This window comes from Monodelphis domestica, chromosome 7 (assembly GCF_027887165.1).
Source record: "Monodelphis domestica isolate mMonDom1 chromosome 7, mMonDom1.pri, whole genome shotgun sequence".
Lineage (NCBI taxonomy): Eukaryota > Metazoa > Chordata > Mammalia > Didelphimorphia > Didelphidae > Monodelphis > Monodelphis domestica.
Genome location: NC_077233.1, coordinates 155,346,510 through 155,367,734, shown reverse-complemented (window position 1 = coordinate 155,367,734; position 21,225 = coordinate 155,346,510). Strand labels below are relative to the sequence as shown.

The 21,225-nt window shown below is 34.1% G+C and overlaps 1 protein-coding gene across 1 annotated transcript in view; it reads right to left on the bottom strand.

Moving 5' to 3' along the window:
* Positions 1-21,225, bottom strand: part of ERP44 (endoplasmic reticulum protein 44) — a 122,577-nt gene that overhangs the window by 11,128 nt on the left and 90,224 nt on the right. The window contains exons 9-10 of the mRNA XM_007498991.3: positions 20,630-20,741; positions 18,327-18,468 (exon numbers count right to left, since the gene is read on the bottom strand). Of these exons, the coding sequence (XP_007499053.1) occupies positions 18,327-18,468; positions 20,630-20,741 (254 nt within the window). The remainder of the gene's footprint in view (positions 1-18,326; positions 18,469-20,629; positions 20,742-21,225) is intronic.

The window sequence follows — 21,225 nt, the reverse complement described above, 5'->3', positions numbered from 1 at the left end:
TAAGGAGGTAGTGGGTGGTGGCTGTTTATTTATTAGTGTAGATAGGTAGTTAGTGAATAATTTATAGATAGAGTAGAGTAGGCCTGGTGTGCCAGGCGGAAGCATTGTCCTTGAAGACAGAGTAGGGTTTTTAGAATTTTTTAGGTAGCATTATGAATTTTAAGCATATTTATAGCATATGACATTAGTAATCTCTCTATTTTTCCCTCCTTTACTATCTCTATTTAAATTAAATTGTTAATTGTTAAAAGCTGCTAGAAGTTTTCTCTTCTCTGGCTTAAAGGAAGGGATAAATATTAATTTACAACTTTACTATATTCTCTTTAAACTTAAATTATTAAAAGTTGCTCTCTTATTTTGTCAAAACCACTATTTAACCCTTAAAAAACTTAAATAGAGTACCAGCAAAAAGACTTATACATGAATGGTATAACATTATATGGTTCCATTAAAAAGTACATTCAATAGTTATTTCATCCTATGAGAACCTCCCAATAATATCAAAATATAATCTGTAATTGAGAAATATTAAATTTGAAACATGTACCAAGAAAGAATGAAATTTAAAGGTTTTTGTGCTTGGATCTAAAATTAAAGTTAAGTTGATGGATAAGGGCAACACTTTAAAAAACTTCAGGTAAGTCACGTTTAGAAAAAAGCTAACAGGAAAAAAGTTAAGATTGAATCTGTTAGATCAGCATAATACCAAAGTCAAGACTTAATAATTAGAAACACTTTAAGGCACTTAACACTTATGCAATACCATGCTTAATAAATACTTTTGGAATGGTAAAACAGATGAAATAGTCCAAAAGGTTATTAAACAAAAAACTGTAAAATTACAACTAATAAAATACAGGGCTCATTAGCCCCAAGGTAGCTATAAAAATCTTTATTCTTCCTTCCAAAAAGAAGGAAGAAGCTGAATAACAGAGCACATGACAAACCAGTTAAAAATATATCAAAATGCTTTTGGAATAAACAAGACTTGTAAAACAATGATAAAGGTTGACCAAATCAATCAACAAACGCTTATTAAGCACCTACTATTTGTGCAAGGCACTGGAATAAGCCTTCAGGATACAAAGTGAAACAATCTCAATTTACCAAGAACTTACATTCTAAAAAGGATAGAATGAAGAGGCAAGTACATAAAAATACATATACAGAATTAAATACAAAGAGAATAAATAAAAGAAATAAATACAAAGTAGTTAAATGTAAGGTAATTAGGAAGATGGGTATTAATAATTAATAATTCTCTCCACACTGCATAGGACCCTCCAAGGACTCTGTCTATCCTGGTACAGAATATACCCTGGAAGCTCACTCCACTTCTGGGCTACTTTTTACATTGAAAGTACTACCTCTATCATCTCTGAGGCCTTGCCCTCAACTTGGCTGGTTCTTCCCCAAAACTCCTTTTTAAGGAAGAGTTCAATTATATCTTCACTCCTTTCTAGGCACCACTTCTGATATTAAACAGGACTTTTACTCTAATGCCTCTGTCTAGGTGATTTTATTTCTACTTGCCTTCCCAGAAATACCCAGATCCTTTCTTCCTTTTATGTATTATCTCCTTCCATGAGAGTATAAGCTCCTAGAGAATAGGAACTGTCTTACTTTCTGCTTGTTTTTTATTTATTTATTTGCTCATTTATTTGTTTATTTATTAGTTTGTTTTTTTGTTTAATGGCTTAGTTCTTTTTTCAATTAAAAAAATTATTATATAATTGGTAACCACACCACCAAAAAAAATTTAACCTAACAAATGCAATACCATAGCCTACCACATTATTTACAATTTGTTTAAAAACATGTCAATTATATATGCATGCTTATAAAAACATTTTCTGCTTTTGAGTTCTCTTTGGATTTGTTTTACTTGGACATTTTTTCTCTTATTTATGGCTGTTATTTTTAAAATGTAATTATGGTATGTATTATTCTTATTTTTTCTTCTCTTTTCATCTCTTCAGATAATTCCCTTTTTTTATACTTCCAGTATCTATCATTTCAATAACATCATGCAATCCATTACAATCAAATATCACAATCTATTCAAGCCATTTCTCCCATTCATTGCATTCGTGTTATTTCCAGTTATTTTGTCATTTAAAAGTTTCCATGAATATTTTCATACATGTACAGCTTTTTTACCCTCTCAATAGTACCCTTAGGGCCTAACTCTAGCAATGGGATCTCTAGGTCAACGAGCATGAACAAATTTATAGCTGTTAATTCATATTGCCATCTTGTTTTTAAAAAAAAATTCACAGCTGTTCTAGTAATGTAATATTAGTTCTGTTTCTCTATGTTCCTATCAGCCTTTAATTTGACTGCTTTAACTGCTCTCAGTTAGCATATATTACCAGGGCCATATTTTGCCAGATCGGTCCTTAGGCAGAGATACAATCTGTTGCCAGGACCATACTCTTTCCAAAACAAGTCTTTCCAGCCTGGTCATACTCATTGGAACTTTTGTTCCAATGGCCACAACCCCTCAAGGATGTAGGACTACCTCCACAGTATGATGAGTTTGTTAAAGAAAGACTTTTGCAAATTATTTATACTCTCTAAGCCATTCTTGTCCTACAAGAAACTATGTTTGGATTATGTGTATGCTAAGGGCTTAGATCCACTACTAAGCCCATGCAGGTGTTTGGGGATTCTTCTTGTTTTTATATTCCCTGTGCTTAGTGCTTGGCACATGATATGCACTTAAAAAATTCTTGCCACCCTGACAAGTTTAGGGGAATCAGAAAATGCTTCATATAGAAGGTAAAAGGAACAGCAGGCCTAACATTCTAAAGGAAGAAGCCAACACAGAAAGATTTTGGAAAGAGGTGGCTTGAGAACAACTGACTTGAGTCCCAAGGTCAAGGTGAGGGGAAGCATAGGTGGGGGCTTAAGGTGGTAGAGGGAGGAGATGAGAAAGAGATCAGAAAGAAGATAGGATGTTAAATAGATGGTCAGAAAACGGCAAAGAGGCCACTATCCCAATAAGATAAGGCAAAAGTTTACCTATCAGGGCTGGGGGACCCAGAGCTGAACCTTGAAGGAAGAAGGTAAAGTAATAATAAGGGAATGCATTCCAGGCAACAGGGATAACCACTGTGAAGGAAAAGAGATGGGGTAGAGTGTTGTATGCGAGGAACAGAAAAAAGGACAGTTTGTATTACAGAGAGTAAGAAGTAAGCAATAAGAAAAATCATGGGGGGTGGGGAGGACACAAGAGTCTGAAAGTACTAAAAATTGCTAGAAAAAGAACTCACAGAGACCTTGAACATAACTATATAAATCAAAAGGGAAAACTGTTAACAGCAGAAGGAAACATGACCTTCAGATCTAGTAAATGAGTTTGATAAAAACCATATGATTATATCATTAGATGCAGAAAAAGTCTTTGACAAAATACAATACTCATTTCTACTAAAATAAAAACCATTAAAAAGCATAAGTATAACTGATTCTCTCTTAAAATGACACAAAAGTCAACCTAAAACTATCAGCAAGTATTCTCTGTAATGGGGAGAAGCTAAAAGCTGCTTTCCTAATAAAATCAGGAGTGAAACGAGGATGCCCATTATCACTAATATCATTTAACATAGTATTAGAAATGTTTGCAATTGCACAAAGAGAAGAAAAAGAAACTGAAGGAATAAGAATGGGCAAAGAAGTAATAAAACTATCTCTGTCTGCAGACAATATATGTGGAAAATCCTAGAGATTCAACTAAAAGCTTTGTAGAAACTACTAATAATTTTACCTAAGTAGCAGGATAGAAAATAAACCCACATAAATCATTAGCATTTTTATATATTACTAAAGAAAGCCCTGTAAGAAGAGCTAAAAAGAAATATTCCATTGAAAATAACCATAGATATTAAAAAAAAAATCTGTCAAGGTAAACCCAGAAACTGAACATGGAAACAATTATAAAACACTTTTTACATGAATAAAGTCAGATCTAAGTAATTGGGGAAATATTAATTGTTCATGGACAGGCAGAGACAATCTAATTAATATGACAATCCTACCTAATCTATTTATTCAAAGCCACCCCCATTAAATCACAAAAAAAAATATTTTATTGAGTTATAAAAAATAAAAAAATTAATTTGGAAGAAAAGATCAAGAATTTCAAAATAATTAATTTTTAAAAAACATAAAAGGAGGTCTACCAGTACCAGATTTTAAACTGTATAAAGCAGTAATAATCAAAACTATCTTGTACTGGCCAAGAATGAGAAAGGTAGATCAGTGGAACAAAACAGCAGTAAAAGACTAGTGTAACCTTTTATTTGGCCAAAAGCAAAGATACAGGTTTTGGAGATAAGAAATCACTATTTGACAAAAATTTCTGGGATAACTGGAAAGTAGTTTGGTAGAAACGAGGTATAGACCAACATGTTACACCATTCATTAAAGTTAGATCAAGACATAAAAAGAAAGTCTCTCTCTCTGTCTCTCTCCCTCCCTCCCCTTCTATTTCCCCATTCCCCTCCCAATCCTTCTATTACAAGATGGAGAACATCATGAAATATAAAATGGACAATTCTAAATGCATTAAATTGAAAAGGTTTTATACAAATAAAACAAATGTTGCCAAGATTAGAGGGAAAGCAGAAAATTGGAAGTAAAAAACCTTCTAGATGCAAAGTAAGATAAGCAGAACTGGGAGACGATTGTACACAGTAACAACAATAATGTATGATGGTCAACTGTGAATGACTTAACTATTATCAACAAGGCAAGGATCCAGGACAACTCTTGGAGACTTATGACAAAAAAAAAGCTATCCACTACCACAGAAGGAAGAGTCCAAATGTAAATTGAAGTATATCATTCTTTATTCCCTCTGTGAAATTTTCTCTAGTGTAAGCAATATGCATCTTCTTTTACATGACCAACATGGAAATATACATACAACCTATATATAACCTGCCTTCTTAGAGATGGAGGAGAGGTGGGAGACAAAGGGAGAATATAGACTGCAAAATCTCAGAAAACAAATATTTTAAAATTATATTGACATATAATGTGAAAAAAATAAAAGTTTGTTATAATTTCTTTAATTTAAAAAAACAAAGGAAGATGATCCAATACTTGACAAAACCGAGAACCCTGTGGAAGTTGAAGAGAACACAGAACTACAATATGCTATTCCTGAGAGGCTTACAAGAGAAATGATATTATAAGAGTAGAATTTGTCCTGCACAGCAAAAGTAATGAGAACAGGAAAACTTGAAATTTCAGTGGCACACCTTAACAAAGAAACAAAACCAAGAACAATAGGAATGCAAATATAAAAAACTGAAAGACAGCAGAGAAAAAGAAGAGCAAAAGACTAGAAGATTAAGAAAATATGCTCACTATGAAACAAAAAAATATAGAGATTTGTCAGATCGCATGCATAAGGATAACCTAAAGATCATGGGTCTGCTAGAAGAACACCTGTAACACCACAATTAAGGAAATAATAGAAAAGAACTATACAGATCTTTAAATTCCAAATGAAAGAATTCACAGTTAGCCTCCAAGGGTGTGTGTGTGGGTGGGGTGGGGGTGGGGACAAAGCTAAAAATACAAAGGAAAAGGCCATTCAAACATCCAAGACTACTCTGTATTCACTAGAAAAGGAGGAGGGAATAGAATGTGTTCCAAAGAGTTAGAGAAATTAGAGAATCTAGACCTAACCATATAGCACAAAAATTAAATGTTCAATAATGAAGAGTTTGAGAACTATAGAGGTTATTTGCATCTCAAACATCCAAACTATGGAAATGCAGGAGAAATGAACAGATGCAGAGAGCAAAAGCAACAAGATGACAACAGAAAGAACAGTAAGAGACTTCTCTTTAAGTGTACACAAGGAGACCTTAGGGAAGAAGGCAGAAATCTCGAGAGCAGCAACAGTGAAAAGGTAGACAGAAGCTGGCAATAGGGGAATTCTGTGAGAATATTCTTACAATATGAGAGGGTACATGAAAGGGGCAGGGGGAGAGAAGTGGATAAAGATGAGTAAGTGAAATGCTAGGATCAAATCAAGGCTAGCAACAAAGTGAAGGTGACCTTTGTGGTCTCAGAAAAGAGAAGAGCTTATAGGGGAGTGGGTGAGGAGCAAGGGGAAAAGATTGAAAAAGAGAGCAAAGAAAGGAGGCACAGTTACTTTGGAGGTTCGAATGTTCCTATAGATGAATGGAGTTGGGGATTTACTCTAGGAAATACGTAGGAGTTTTGGAGCTTCAAAAGTCTACTTGTCTTGAGAGGCAAAAGGAGTTGGAACACATGGAGGCAGATGGTATCTGGAGAAATAGATGAGCATGGACCCAAAGAGGAGATTTTCATACAAATGAAGAGAGACCAGAGAGGGTATAAATCAGCATGGAGATAGGGGCTTTACCATGGGGCAATATCCTCTGTGATACCTGCAATAACTGACACTATTCTGAAAGAGGCACAATAGAAAAGGGGGAATCCACAAAGTAAGTGACAGAAATCACATAGAGGGCAGACCCTAGAATGGTATTTTGGAAGCTTTGATTGGATAAGAAATATAGAGAAATGAGAGGGGCCAGATGGTTATGGGGGCCAGAATCAGATAATGGGAAGAATGATAATGAAGAAAGTGAAAGAAATCCTTTTTTTGAAAAGTGCACAAAAGTGAAATTTGAAAACTTAATGAACAAGACTAGCTGAAGAGGGAATGTACCTGATAGAGAGGAAAAAGAGGAGGTAGAAACATATAGAAATAAGGGCAGCTAGATGGTGCAGTGGATAGAGTACTAGACCTGGAGACACACAGATTTATCTTCCTGAGTTCAAATCTGGCTTCAGATGCTTCTTAGCTTTGTGACCCTGGACAAATCACCCTGTGTTTTTGCCTCAGTTTACTTATCTGTAAAAATTAGCTAGAGAAAGAAATAGCAAATAACTTCTGCATCTTTGCCAAGAAAACCCCAAAAGGGATCATGAAGGGTTGGTCAAGAATGAAACTGAATTAACAACAAAAACAAATTCATGACCTGATAAAAAGCAGAAGACAGGACTAATAAAAACCCTAAAGGGAAAGGGGTAACAAATGAGAAGAGGGAATCAAGATTAAGAAGAGAACCAGTGGGAACAGAGTCACCTTAAAACAAAGATTAAAGTAACTAATGTAACATAATACTATTGTTTACAGTACAAGAGGGGAAAAAATAACTTAAAAAATAATTTTGGAGATAGATGGAAGAAAATATAAACTTAACCCGTATAACTTTAAATTTCAATGAAGTAAGCAATCCAATAAAATGAAAATGAGCGACAAGATAAGAAAAACCTGCAATCTGTTGCTTACAAAAGCACATTTTAAAAAACCCATATATACAAACTAAAACTGAAGGCATGGGAAAAAGTTTTACTATGAATCAAGCTAATCAAAAAAAGTAGTAGTTGCCATAGAGCTTTAGGACAAAGAAAAAACAAATATTCAAAAAATAAAGAGATAAGCAAAAAAATCCTATTAGGCTGAAAGGAACCACAGACAACACACCAATATTGGTCATACACCTCAAACACCTTAGCATCCAAATTCATAGAGGAAACATTTAAACTTCAAGAAGATAAAGTCTCACAATACTGTCAAAAGATTCACTATCCCTCTATCAGTTTTGGTTAAGTCTAACAGAAAGATAAACAAAAAGGAAAACATGGAACTTAACAGATTTTGATAGAAACCAGAACTAAAAAGATTTATGGTTATCTTCTAAATAGGACAGCAAAAGAATATACATATTTCTCTGTTATCACATGGAACTTTTACAAAAACTATATACTAAGATAACAGATTTTGCAAGCAAATGTAAAAAAGCAAAAGTAACCAATGCATACTAGTTCGGGGACAACAAACAAAAGAGACAGACCCAAGTGGGAGACTTAATGACGCAATCTTAAATAATGAGTGGGCTAAAGAACAAAATATAAAAATGTTAATTATGTAAAAGAAAATAATGATGATGAAATATCAAAAATTTTAAATGCAGCTAAAACAGTCTTCAGGGGAAAATCATATCCTTATAATGCATATTAACAAAATAGAATAAGATTATAAATATGCAAATAAAATTAGAGAATCAACAAATAAACAAGCCTAAAATAAGTGCAGAGGAAGACATTAGAAATTAGAAAAGAAATAGATAAACTGGAAACATTTCCTAGAATGTAATAAAACTAAAAGTAGGTTTTTTGAAAAGCCTAATAAAATTGATAAACCCTTTTCTTATCTGATTAAAAATAGAGCAGAAAATCAAATCAATAAAATAGCAATGAGCAAGAGGAAATTATAGCAAAACCAGAAGGAATAAAGATAATCAGAATATATTATACACTGTAATATGAACAAAATTGAGATTGCCAAGTGTGAATTTCAAAACTACTCAACCCTATTCAGACCATTCTTTAGAAGATGGGATTTAGCTATTTCCTGATCAATAACAATAGAGATACTTGGAATAACAGAATCAGGTCTTGGAAACCACAATCTCCACCCTACTCAGGGTAACAAGATTAGGAAGGGCTGCAGCAAAACTCAAGATTTAATTATTTGAGAATATGGCCTTCAACAGACATGTGCAAAAAGGGCAGACCTCTGAGCGGTCCTAGGTCAAGCTAGAGCCACTATTGGCACATGTGAGACACAGGAAGTGAAGTAGAGGACAGCCTCAGGAGTTCTCGTGACTTCCTGTGAGGAGGAAGAGAGTCAGTTGGAGACTGGTTCTTGGAGTTGGAGGAGCCCACGGACTGTTTTCTCCAGTTTGGTCATGTGAGTGATAGGGACTGATCTCATTCCTTGGCTTGGCTATCCAGAGCCTTGGACCCACTTTGGCTCAGCCTGAGCAGAGTGAGTATTTTAAGCCCTCTTTCCTTCTCTCCTGTTTTCCTCTCTCTCTCTCCCTCTAATACTTTCTTCCTCCTGTTTGTAATTAAAACACCATAAAAAAAATTGGCAGCCGACTTGAGTATTTCATTTAGGAATTACATAGCTGAATTCCGTGGCGACCTTAAATTAGTATATATCAGTCTTTTAAGGTGATTTCAATTATCACACAAGGAAATGAATACTTTCAAAAACTATGAAACACCCAAGCTACCAGAAAACCTGGTAGAGATCTAAGAAAAAGAAAAAGATATAGCTCTAAAGGTACTACCACAGAAAAAATCCCCTTGATTGGATAGATTCAAGGGAGAATTCTATCAAACTTTTAAAGAATACTCCATAGCCCATACTTTAAAAATTAAGAATGAACCCTGCCAAAAGTCCTTTTATGAGATAAATACAGTCCTGATACCTAAGCCAGGAAAAGATAAAACAGAAATAGAAAACTATATGGTGTATAATTAGAATTTGATCCCCAAGACTCTAAATCCCAGCTTCCCATGTTCTTTCACATGTTAAGTAGGGAAGATATAGTTTGAGTGTAGCTCCCCCCCCCCCTTCCCCTGTGGTTTGTGGAGGTGCGGTGAATGCCAGGTAGGAGAATTTCACTCACGTGGCTTTTACTCAGGCTTTTACTTTTGTTCTTTTATTTCTTTTACTTCAAGTGATTATTAATAAATTCTATAATATAATGGTTGGAGTTATTGGATATTAATTTTAATCTTACATTTTTGGCTATCCACCCCAACCCCAGCCTGGCTAACCCAAGGGGGCTTCCATGCTCCTGACTGTGGGGTTGAGGATTGCGGTATCATGGGACCTGAGACTTTACCCCTGGGGGGAAGGGATGGAACTCTTCTCCCAAACATAGGCTTTTACTCCTAGCCAGTGCATACTAGGCTAGCACCACCCAAAGACAGGAAGTAGATTTACAACCAATTTAATAAGTAGAATTGTTTTGTTTTGTTTTTTACATATTAATCTAATTTAATATATTCTGTTATACTATATCATTTTCAGCCACTACGTTTTGGCCATTAGCTATATGTTCTTTTACATTGTCTTTATTTGTACCTCTCCTCCCCCCATGACTGAACTGGAGAAAATACCATTATAAAAGTCCATAAACAAGTTGGGCAAACCCTTTTCCATGGCAAAACCATAGGTCCTTATGGATACTGGGTTTGTCACCAGATCCATTGAGGTCACATGTTGCCTTAAAGGACTTTTGTTCCTTTTTGCCTCTGTTAATTGTCACACAGATGATGGATGAGTGGACTCCATCAAACTGGTTACAACCTGTATACAACCTTTGGAGAATTTAATGAGCTAAAAATCTCAATTGATTTTAAGGGATCTTCAGAAGTGATTTTCAAATATCCAGTAGCACCACTACCTCTGACTGATCATTTTCCTGCCTTTGAGATGTTTGTAACATGAGGTAAGGATCCATTTAGTGGCTGAAGCAAAGTGCTATAGCACTATTTTATTCCCCACCTCTGCATTTATAAAAATGTAATGGATGAGACATCAGAAATGATTTTCATCATTATATTCCTCACCTCCACATTGCAATGCATGGGACATATAAAGACATGCCTTTTATAGCTGTTATATACCAGAGGAGGGAGAATTTCCCAAGGGGTTCGGTTACCCCGTGATAGGTTAAAATCTGATCCGGGAGCAGGGAGGAGTTCCCAAGGGGCTCAGGTACCCCTGGACACATTATTTTTTTAATTTGTAACTCTTCAGCTTACTCTACCCTTCCACCAGAATGATCCATATTCTTGGTGACATTTTAGACCCAAAAGGTTTTCATCAGCAGTACAAAGGTTTGTTTGTTTTTGTTTTTTGTTTCTGGGTTCTCCAGCCACATTTTAGAATGATGGCGGCAGTAATAGACTTTGTTAGAAATATCTCAGCCAAAGTTGAAAGATTGGCTAGATCTGGAGAAATTGTGACAAGTATCCATGAATTTCAGTGGCTATAGAGACTCATGTGAATCCTAATGATAGCTCATTTGTTTGCTATTGTCATTAAATGGGTTCTTATGATTTGAGGGATTTTGGTACTTCTTTGAATGTACATTAGCTGTTGTACTACTGTTTTTTATAAAGCTGTTACCTAGTAAAAAAAAAATTATATACATTCACACTGTGCATCATGGCCAAGTAAAAAAGGGAATAGATCTCATTTTTGAGTGAGAAACCTTTGTATTGTGCCTCTGCTTGGCTAACACAGTGTTTCATGGGATGTGCACTATGAATTTTTAATTTTTTAATTTTATTATTGTTTTTCCTTTTATGCGCAATAGGATATTTGAATTTTCTTTCCTCTCTTATTTTTTGTACTTGTACAATCAACCAATATTAATGGTTTTTTGATTTTGCACTAATAAGTTTACAATATGCATTAGCCCTAATATTAATGCGTACCCCCAAGCTTTAGACTATGGAAATCTGCCAATGAATGTTTAATATTATGGGATTTTGACTAATAGTTGTGCCTGATTTCAGAAGAAGGGATCACAAAAGAGCCATTACATAGTGCCAAGAAGCACAAGGTCAAGGAGACCAATCAATTCCAATGGGATTGATGAGAATCTGTGCCAAGACAGAGGACTTGTTTTGGGGTTTGAGGAAGCCTTTGTTTCACATCAGACACAGGATTTCCCTATGCCATATTCAGACAAAGTACCTCAGTTTGGCTGCCATTTCAGCTCCCCAATCCCTATAAGTGAAGGTAAAATTAGACCAGGGAATGCTATTTCCCTTTTGCTTCAAAGTCTAGTCCTTTTTTTCTCTTTCATAGTGTGGCAGTTTTCTGTAGTCCTGGCTGATGACTGGGTAAGTGCATATTGCTGCAGTGGTCCTACAGGTTGTGAGACATAAATCACTTTATTGTGCCCTGATTCTAGGACCTGTTATAGGCTTATTCTTGCTTACTCAGAATTTTTATAGACTATTTAATTGTGATGTTTTTCTTTTCTTTTATTTGTTTTTTTTTAATGTTTTTAACTTCCTTATAACAACTGATTTATATACCTCATAATTCAGCCATGTATCCGAGGGTGATCCGTGTGTTAATCAACAGCCTCTTTGGGGAGATTTTATTATTGTCATAAAATTCTAGATTTATAAAAACTTTTGAGAGTAAATTTAGGATAAGAAACTTGCTACCTCCCCGAATCAAGAAACTGGAGAAGATGCCATGGAGATGCCTGCAGAAACCACACACTGCACCAAAAGATGACAGAACAAACTTTGGGCTGTAGTGAACTGAACTCTGTGGGGTTGAATGTAAACTCTTATGCCAAAGGGGACTTCCCTCTTATTGGCTTTTTGTCAATGCATCTAGAAATAATTAGTTCTGTTCTTTTTCTCTTTTATTTCCCTCTTATTCCCAAATTATTGTAATTTCCCCTTAGAAAGTGCAATATTGTATGTACCTCTAGTTAAAAATCTTTAGGGATATAAGTTGGTTATGTGTACTGATTCACTGGGGAAACTGGGCATGCAAATCTGGGAGATTTCTACATGCTTTTTTCTCAATGGAATCACAGAAGGACTGTATAATTAGAAGTTGCTCCCTGGTATTCTAAATTCCAGCTTCCCATGTTCTTTCTCATGTTATGTGCTACTGTAGGGAGGCTATATTTTGAGTGTAGCTCTGCTGCCCTCTCTCTCTCTCTCTCTCTTTTCCCTTGATTGTGGTTTGTGGAGGTGGGATGAGCGCCAGGGAGGAGAATTTCCCTCACGTGGCTTTTACTCAGGCTTTTACTTTTGTTCTTTTATTTCTTTTACTTCAAGTGATTATTAATACGATGACCCAAGACAATTCTAAGGGACTTATGGCAAAGAATACTATCCACCTCCAGAGAAAGAACTGTTGGAGTAGAAATGCAAATGAAAGCATATAATTTTTTACTTGTTTACTTGGGTTTATGTTTTAGGGTTTTGGTTTTATAAGATTATTCATTTATAAGAAGGAACAATATCGAAATTTAAAAAAATTTTTTAATAAAATGTTGATTCAGAAATTATTAACAAAATTTTATCTGATAACTATATATATAGAACTTATTATGACCAAGTGAGATTTATACCAGGGATTAAGCAATAATACAAAGGGAAATCCCATTCCAAATAATTACAAAATGAATAAAATATCTAGATGGAGATGAACCTCCTAAGGCATACAAAAGTCTTTTAGAGACCCAATTACAAAGCACTCCTTAAAGAGTTAAAGAACCTGAGGAATATTCAGTGTTGATATTTAGACCATACCAATATAATAAAAATGATATTACCAAAATGGATTTACATTTTTAATGCTCTATAGTATTGAAGGGTGGACCTTCCTGAAACTGTTACAATGCCCAACTTCACAGAGAAAAGTGTGTGCATTCCTTCATGTTCTGGTACCACAAAAAAGCTTAGTTTTATCAGAACAAATCGGAATACCCATACTCCATCTGCTGGAAATGCTTCAGTGAATATGGCACTGACAACTAAAGTGGGCAAACCATGAGTACAGAAGAAATGGACTGAAGATATACATTCATTATGTGCCAATGCTATATCATAATACAAGTGGAAAGAGATCTCACCAGTTACAAGTTGGTCCTATTATTGCTTTCTGTCAACAGTACCCTCAGTTCCAAGGCACATAAAATGATATACTGCTGACCAATATAGGCCAACCATTTAAAAAGATTGTCATCCCTAAGCCTAGATCAGATAAAACAGATTAGTTAACTCTAAAGAGGGAAAAGTTGAAGACCCTAAAGTCATTGAAAACTTTCACTTAATGTAAACTCTAGAAATTATACATAATAATGAAAAAAATGACAAAAATACCATTAAAGTCTCAGATTACCTAGACGAATTAAAAAAAAAAAACTCTTTTTGAGTTGACAGCATGAATCCAACTATCAGACCAATTTGTACCAAAACAGAGTAATTTGAAAAAGCTAGCATCTGTTACAACCATTAAGTATTCTCCTGCAGATTTTGACAGAAAGTATAAAAACATTTCAGGACATACATACAGCAAGAAATGTAGCAGTTGTTGCCATAGTAAAAAAAACCACAGAAGGAAAAAAATGTTGCTAACAAGCAACAGGCTTAAAGACAGGCATCAAACACCATGGTGGAAAAGCAATTTCAGAAATTTGTTGAAGATCTACAGAAAATTAATGGAAGAGTCGATCAATATCTATTTGATAGTCATAAAAAAAAAAAAAAGCTAAATCCCATGTTGCCAAACTAAAAGCAACATGAAGAAAGGAATCTGAAATACATAAATACATCAGAAATTCTAGATTCCCTTATTCAGCAATTGAAAGTCAAAGTCAAAAGGTTAGGGCAATATAAACAGTCAAAGCAGCATAAGAATAAAACAAACATTTCCACATCAATCAAAAACTTTGCCCCTGAAATTTTAAAATGCAATGAAACTGAATTGCATATTGGGAACTAAGATGGAAGAGTAAAGGACACTTGCGGGCCCCTGCCCCCTAATCTTTCCACACATACAACAAAAAGACAATAAATTAGGGGGCAGCTGGGTAGCTCAGTGGATTGAGAGCCAGCCCTAGAGACGGGAGGTCCTAGGTTCAAATCTGGCCTCAAGACACTTCCCAGCTGTGTGACCCTGGGCAAGTCACTTGACCCCCATTGCCTAGCCCTTACCACTCTTCTGCCTTGGAGCCAACACACAGTGTTGACTCCAAGACGGAAGGTAAGGGTTTTTAATTAAAAAAAAAAAAGACAATAAATTGCCTCAAAACAAAGGAAAGGGGACAGTTAGATGGCTCAGTAGATTAAAAGCCAGAGATGGGAAGTGCTGGGTTCAAATCTGGCCTTGGATACTTCTTAGTTGTGTATGAAGGAATCACTGAGGCGAATGGCAGCTTTGGTGCCCCTTGTAGTCAGTCAGAAAAGGCAGCAATAGAGAAAGGAGTCAAGAGATCAGGAGACGGGGCAGGCTGGACTGACCCCTGGACTACCCAGGCAAAATAGAGAGGACACTATTGGTTCTGAAGGCAAGACATGTGAGAGTCAGTGGGCAGAGAAATGTTTGAAAAACTGAGGCAAAAGTTGATTTCAGCTGGACTTCCATGTTAGTGTGGTTAGTGTGGCTAGGGGGTCCACATGGTGGCTATAGAACAGTAAATCAAATGGAGCAGCACATTTCTCCACCTGCTGATTTCCTACTCCTTTCTGATCAAATAAAATTATTAAATTAAGGCCTGTCTTTATACCCTTTTACAACTGTTAGAATCAGAATTTCTCATGATCAAGGTCTATCCCCCTTCAAAGAATAAAATAAGATAAAAGCATTTTGTAACCCCAGTGTACTACACAAATGTGAAATACTATTTTGTCTGCTTCAAAATATCAGTTAGCAGCAAAGATCAGTCCGATTGCTTTAATATAAAAAACCCCACTGAAATCAGGAATGAGAACTGGAAAGCACTGTTTCTGCTAAAGTTGCTTTGTGTATGACTGACTATAGTATAAACATTCCTATGCATTCCTTTCATTTGCTACCTACCTATTATCTTGTTCTTGTCTCTGAAAAGCATCTCCTAGGGTTTCTATAATGGTTAAAATAAGCCAGCTTTCTACCTTGAGAACTGTCTGTTTATATCCTCAGACCATTTATCAATTGAAGTAATGCTTCTTTTTTTCTATAAATTTTAATTCATTCCTTATGTATCTTGGAAATGAGATTATTTCCCTTTAAATCTTAGCTTTATTATATTTATTTGCACAAAAATATATTAATTTGATGTACATCAGAATGATCCATTCTTTTCTCTGGGATCTTCTGTATTCCTTATTTGGTCATAAATTTTTTTCCTATCCAAAGACCTGATAGATATCCCCTCCCCCCTATGCTCCTCTAATTTGTTTACATTATAATCTTTTATATATGGGCCATATATCCATTTGGAATTTATCTTTTGTTATAGGGTATGACAGTGTTAATTTAGTTTTCCCAACATGAGTACTTTTTCCAGTGGCTGGCATCTTTGTATTTATCAAATACTAATGTATTAGATACACTTGCTTCTGAATGTCATGTACCTAATCAGTTCCACTGATCAATTTATCTATTTTTAAACAAATACCAAATAGTTCTGTGAATTGCTGCTTTGGAATAGAGTTTGAGAGCTGGCACTGCTAAGCTCTCTTTGTTCCCCTTTCTTTTTGCTGCATTTCAAGATTCTTGACCTTTTTCTCTCCCATATGAATGTTATTAATTTTTTCTAGTTTTATAAAGTAATCATTTGGTGGGTTGATTGGTTTTGCTTTGAATAAGTAAATAAATTTAAGTACTATTGTCATTTTTATTATATTAGCTCATCCTATCCATGAATAACTAATATTTTCCCAATTATTTAGGTCTATATTTCTATAAACAGTTATTTTGAGTTTACATAGTCTTTTACTATAAAGAGATAGTTCTCAACAGAGAAATCCTGATCATTTATAACAGTTCTTTTTGTGGTGGCAAGAAAGGGTAAAATGATCTATTAAAATCGAGGAATATTTGAATAAACTGTGATAAATTAATATTATAGCATATGATTGTGCTATAAGAAATGAGGGAAGAAATTATTTCAAAAAGATATGGAAATAATTATATCATCTTATGAAGAGTAAGCAAAAACAAAAATATGTGTAATGTATATTGGATCATCAATATTTTTCAAATAAAATTTTTTGAGAAATTTTATAAACTGATGAAAAATGAAATGAGTAAAATCAGGAGAACTGATACAAAGACAAATCTATAAAAAAAACAACTTTGAAAACTGTCAAAATATGATTAATATAATAACCATTCATGATTCCAGAGAACCAATGATGAATGCTGCCACTGAATAGAGGTGGGTAATTAAGGGTGCAGAATGAGATATTAATGAAATCCTTAGGATTTCTGGATTTGAGATTCAGTTTTTAAAATGAGATATAAACGTTCACTCACCCAACCACTGTGATATTATTATAGTCTGAAAATTTTATATTCAATATAGTTTATTGTACCTTGATTAAAAATTATTCATTTTTATTATATTATTAAAATTATTAAAAAATAATATCCTGAAAAGAAGCTAATATACCTTTCCATTTTTTCTCCATTCAATCTGCCTATCTATATATATATCCAGCTACCAACTCTAACAACTTCTGAGTATTAAAAATCTCCCTTTCTGAAACATGCCCTGTCACACCTCTTATCAAAGAAAGGTTTGTTACCTATCATTTTTGCTACTCAAAATCAAATCAGCTTTCTAAAGTATATATTGATTCTTTGATTTTTTTTTTCCTTTGGCTCAGACTACATCAACACCTTCAAGAAGGAAGAAGGAACCAGTAAAGACAAAGCTTAAAGTAAACCAGTAAAGACAAAGCTTCACACTAACAAAGTTAATGACTTTTTACTACTGTAGTAACTATATAAAAAAATATTATTAGGTTTTTTATCATCCTTTAAGTTTCTCCCTTATTAATATTATTTGCAGGTTTCCCCATTCATTGCTTTACATAACTATTCCTATAAATGGCAAATGTCCTATAAAACCCATATTAGATATGAATTGTGGATATATTTGCTTTCTATTCTCCAACTGGTAACAGTTAAGGCAGTTTTGAAGAAGATACTAATTTTACATAAAAGGAAACTGGGGTTCAGGAAGTATAAAAACCTTTGAACTAGGTCATATGGCCAGAAAATGAGAAAACCCAAGTTTTAACTCCAAATCTGCTACTTTATCAATTATAATAACAGCTTGCATTCACATAGTGCTTTAAGCTTTACCAAAGTTTTACACTGAACCAGCTTATATTCATTCACCTTTGGAAAAAACCTGTGCTCTAATTTTCTTTACAGATTAACCAGCTTTAGGATAAATGAGATAAATTAGATCACATTTTACTTAAAAAACTTTTTTAAATAAAAGAATTGGAATCAGAAAAAAAACCCCGAAAAACTAAGAGTCCAATGAGAGCAGTACATCTAAGTCACCTTTTAAGACATCCCTGACCATGGGCCAAACATCCCCAGTTCTTTCAACTAATCCCATAAAGCAAAGTTTTGAGTCCTCTCAGCATCCTCATCAAACCACTCCACAGGAAAAGGATTTTCTGAACTATCCCTGTGGTCATGCTCAACTGGAGTAATATTTCTGCATGAGAAATTATTTTTCAGGAGCAACTATCATGTAAAAGTAAAATTCAATGCAACTGGGTAGAAGGTAGAATTATCTACTCTCTCCCATCAAATTAACAAAACATTACTATTTCAATGTAGAATTATCTGAAAAAATGCACTATTATTTCAAGTTCACTTTCGATATCCATCAATAATGGGAAAATCTCAAATAGATACTTACGACAAATCCGTGAAGTCTGGAAAAACATACATGTGCCTGAAGCTGTCAATGGCTATAACAGGGCAATCTGCTGGTGTTTTCTGTATATGCAGAAGTGGGTGTCTAAATTTATCACAATCAGCATGTAAAAAGTTTATTGTACCTTAAAAAAATAGTGTTTGGAAAAGATTAGATTACTTGATATTATATTGCTAAAGTGTTAATAGTTAACATGCAAGTTCAGATATAAGCTATCTGTCTAAAATAGGAGCTCTTGAAAGAAAACAAACTGAGATATGAAAAACAATTACACAAAATTACTCAAAAACATATCTACATACACAGAGAAAACTGGGTTCTAAGAGGGGGAGAAATGTGTGGGGATTATCAAGTTGATCCAAAGCTGCCCTAAAGTCTTATAATAGAAATACCAACAGGTAATCTCCATAATTTCAAAGGCACATTTGAGAGGTTTAAAGAAAAGTTGAATTGGGACTAAGGTCACTTAGTACCAGAGCCTCTCATCAAGGAAAGCAAGTAAAACATGACATAATAAGCTATATTCAGTCATATTCAGGAGAAAGTGTATGGTGCAATGGATAGAACATAGGACTCTGAATTAGGAAAACCTGAATTTGAATCTTGCCTCAGACACTTATTAGCTTATAATCCTGGGCAAATCAGTTAATTTCTGACTACTTCAGTTTCTATCATTGGTAAAACAGTCATACTGACCACACCTACCTAGTAGAGTTGTTGTGAGGATAAAATGAAATAATATAAGTAAAGTGCTTTGAAAACCTTCAAGCATTTAATGTGTTAGCCATTATTATGTATTTGGGCCAATACCATATTTGAAGAAAAAGTAAAACTGGAATATAAAAATCAATATAATACTGGGTTATTTAAAGTAATGCAAGAATTATAAAAATTAAAAAGTTGTGACTGTTTCCCTTTGTATACCACTAAAAGTAGAAAATATTAGGTTTTTAAGAGTGAAATTTATGTCATCAAAATTATGTTGATTATTAGATTATAATTGGAAGGTTACAGTTCATGTCCAATTTTCTGTTTGATAATCTACTCTGTAGATTACTTAACTGACCTAAGGATAAAATTCCAATGTCATAATTCAGACAGTGTCATAGACCATGACTAACTTTCACTAACCTACCATCATCAGTCAATCAGAAATTTCCTCTATTCCAATCCAGCTGATAGTCAATTCAATTCAACTCAACCCATTAGGCAATTAGTGTATATGGTGTGTATATAACCACATATATGGATAAAATTAGTATATAGTATGTATGTATATATATATATATCACTGTACCACGATCCTAAGTTTTCTTCCTTTGCCTCTATATTTTTCTAACTATAGACTTACTGATACTCTGAAAGACCCATGATAACTTGACAACCTCTTTTTGTGCAAAAATATATTCTATTTGCTGATCAGATGGTTATTAGCAACATGATGGGGAGCTTTGATAAAAAAATAATGAAATACAAAGGGGTTATTTAAAGCTAAATTTATCACTTTCCCTACTAAGTCTCCTGCTTCTTTCAGCCATTTGATCTATGACACCAACTGAAAGCAAAATCAAAGTCCAACCCCATATTACTATATAAAAACAAATTGATTAGCCTGGCATTCAGAACCCAACATAATCTGTCTTCAAATTATTTTACCAGCTTTCTTTCAGTTAAGAGAAAATAATACTTCTCCCTTTGTATCATCCAAACTAGATTTCCTCTAGCCTTTCCTGCCTTTATTCTTTGGTGAAGGATGTCTCCAATGGCTGGAACAGGACCCCACTCCCAACACCTAAAATTTTTCCTCTTCTTTAAAGCTCAGTTCAGATCTCACCTTTTTCATAATTTCCCTGCCTCAACTGATTTCTTCTCTTCTTTGATTTTCTCAAACCATTTCCATTTCAGCCATCCTGTTCATATCATTATTTTCTAACCCATAAACAGTTATTTGTGTATGTCTTCCCCCCTTATTAGCATACAAGATCCTAAAGAGTGAAGGCTATATTGTTTTTCTTCTTTGTATGCCCAGTACCTAACATGAGAGGTAATCTGTTTCACATAACAGATCTTTAAATAAAAGTTTGTTGAATTGAATTGAATTTTCAAGAGAACAATTGCTTTTTATTCCCTCTGTTAATGTTTCCCTTTATTTTCATGCTAAATTCTGACTTGGCTATATCTCTAAAGTTCACTAGATTTTCACATAAAAGTTCCACCACACCAAATGTTTTTAAGTGTACTTGAAAAGAATAGTAAAAGTACAAGAGAAACTTTAGTTAATCTACCTTTTTCACTTATTAACTGCCGGGCTACTTCATTTTGGAATACATCTAAACTCACTGTATCCTCTTTCATGTGGAAAAGTATGAGAAAAGGCAGTCCTTCTTCTGTCAATTCCTGTATAGAGAATGTATGAAATGAGAATTTAATATTATACTTTTTTGTTTAACTAGTAATATTTTAAAGTATAGCAGAATATAGCTATTTAAAATTCAAAAGAAACCCAATGAAAGTAGCATGCAACAATTTTTAAAATCACATGGGAAAATAGTTTAAAAATATGGATCACACTGCCATTGAAGTAAAAATGATCTAGGCATAAGAAAAACAAACCTATTTCATTTCTACCTTCTAAGAGTGACAGACTAAGTCAGAATTATGGACCACCTAGGCTAATATTCTTTGCAGTTAGCACCAAGAGATTTTCAGTAAGGTACTGTTGTTGTCTTAGATATCTGAAACAAAAGATTAGGAATATAACTCCAAATTCTTGACTTCTTTTTTCATTATCAATCTGTAAATTATTTTTAAGTCTATTTTCACCCAAGTTACTTCTTCCTCTAGTCTTATATTTTAAGATTTGTTGAACATTAATCAGGAT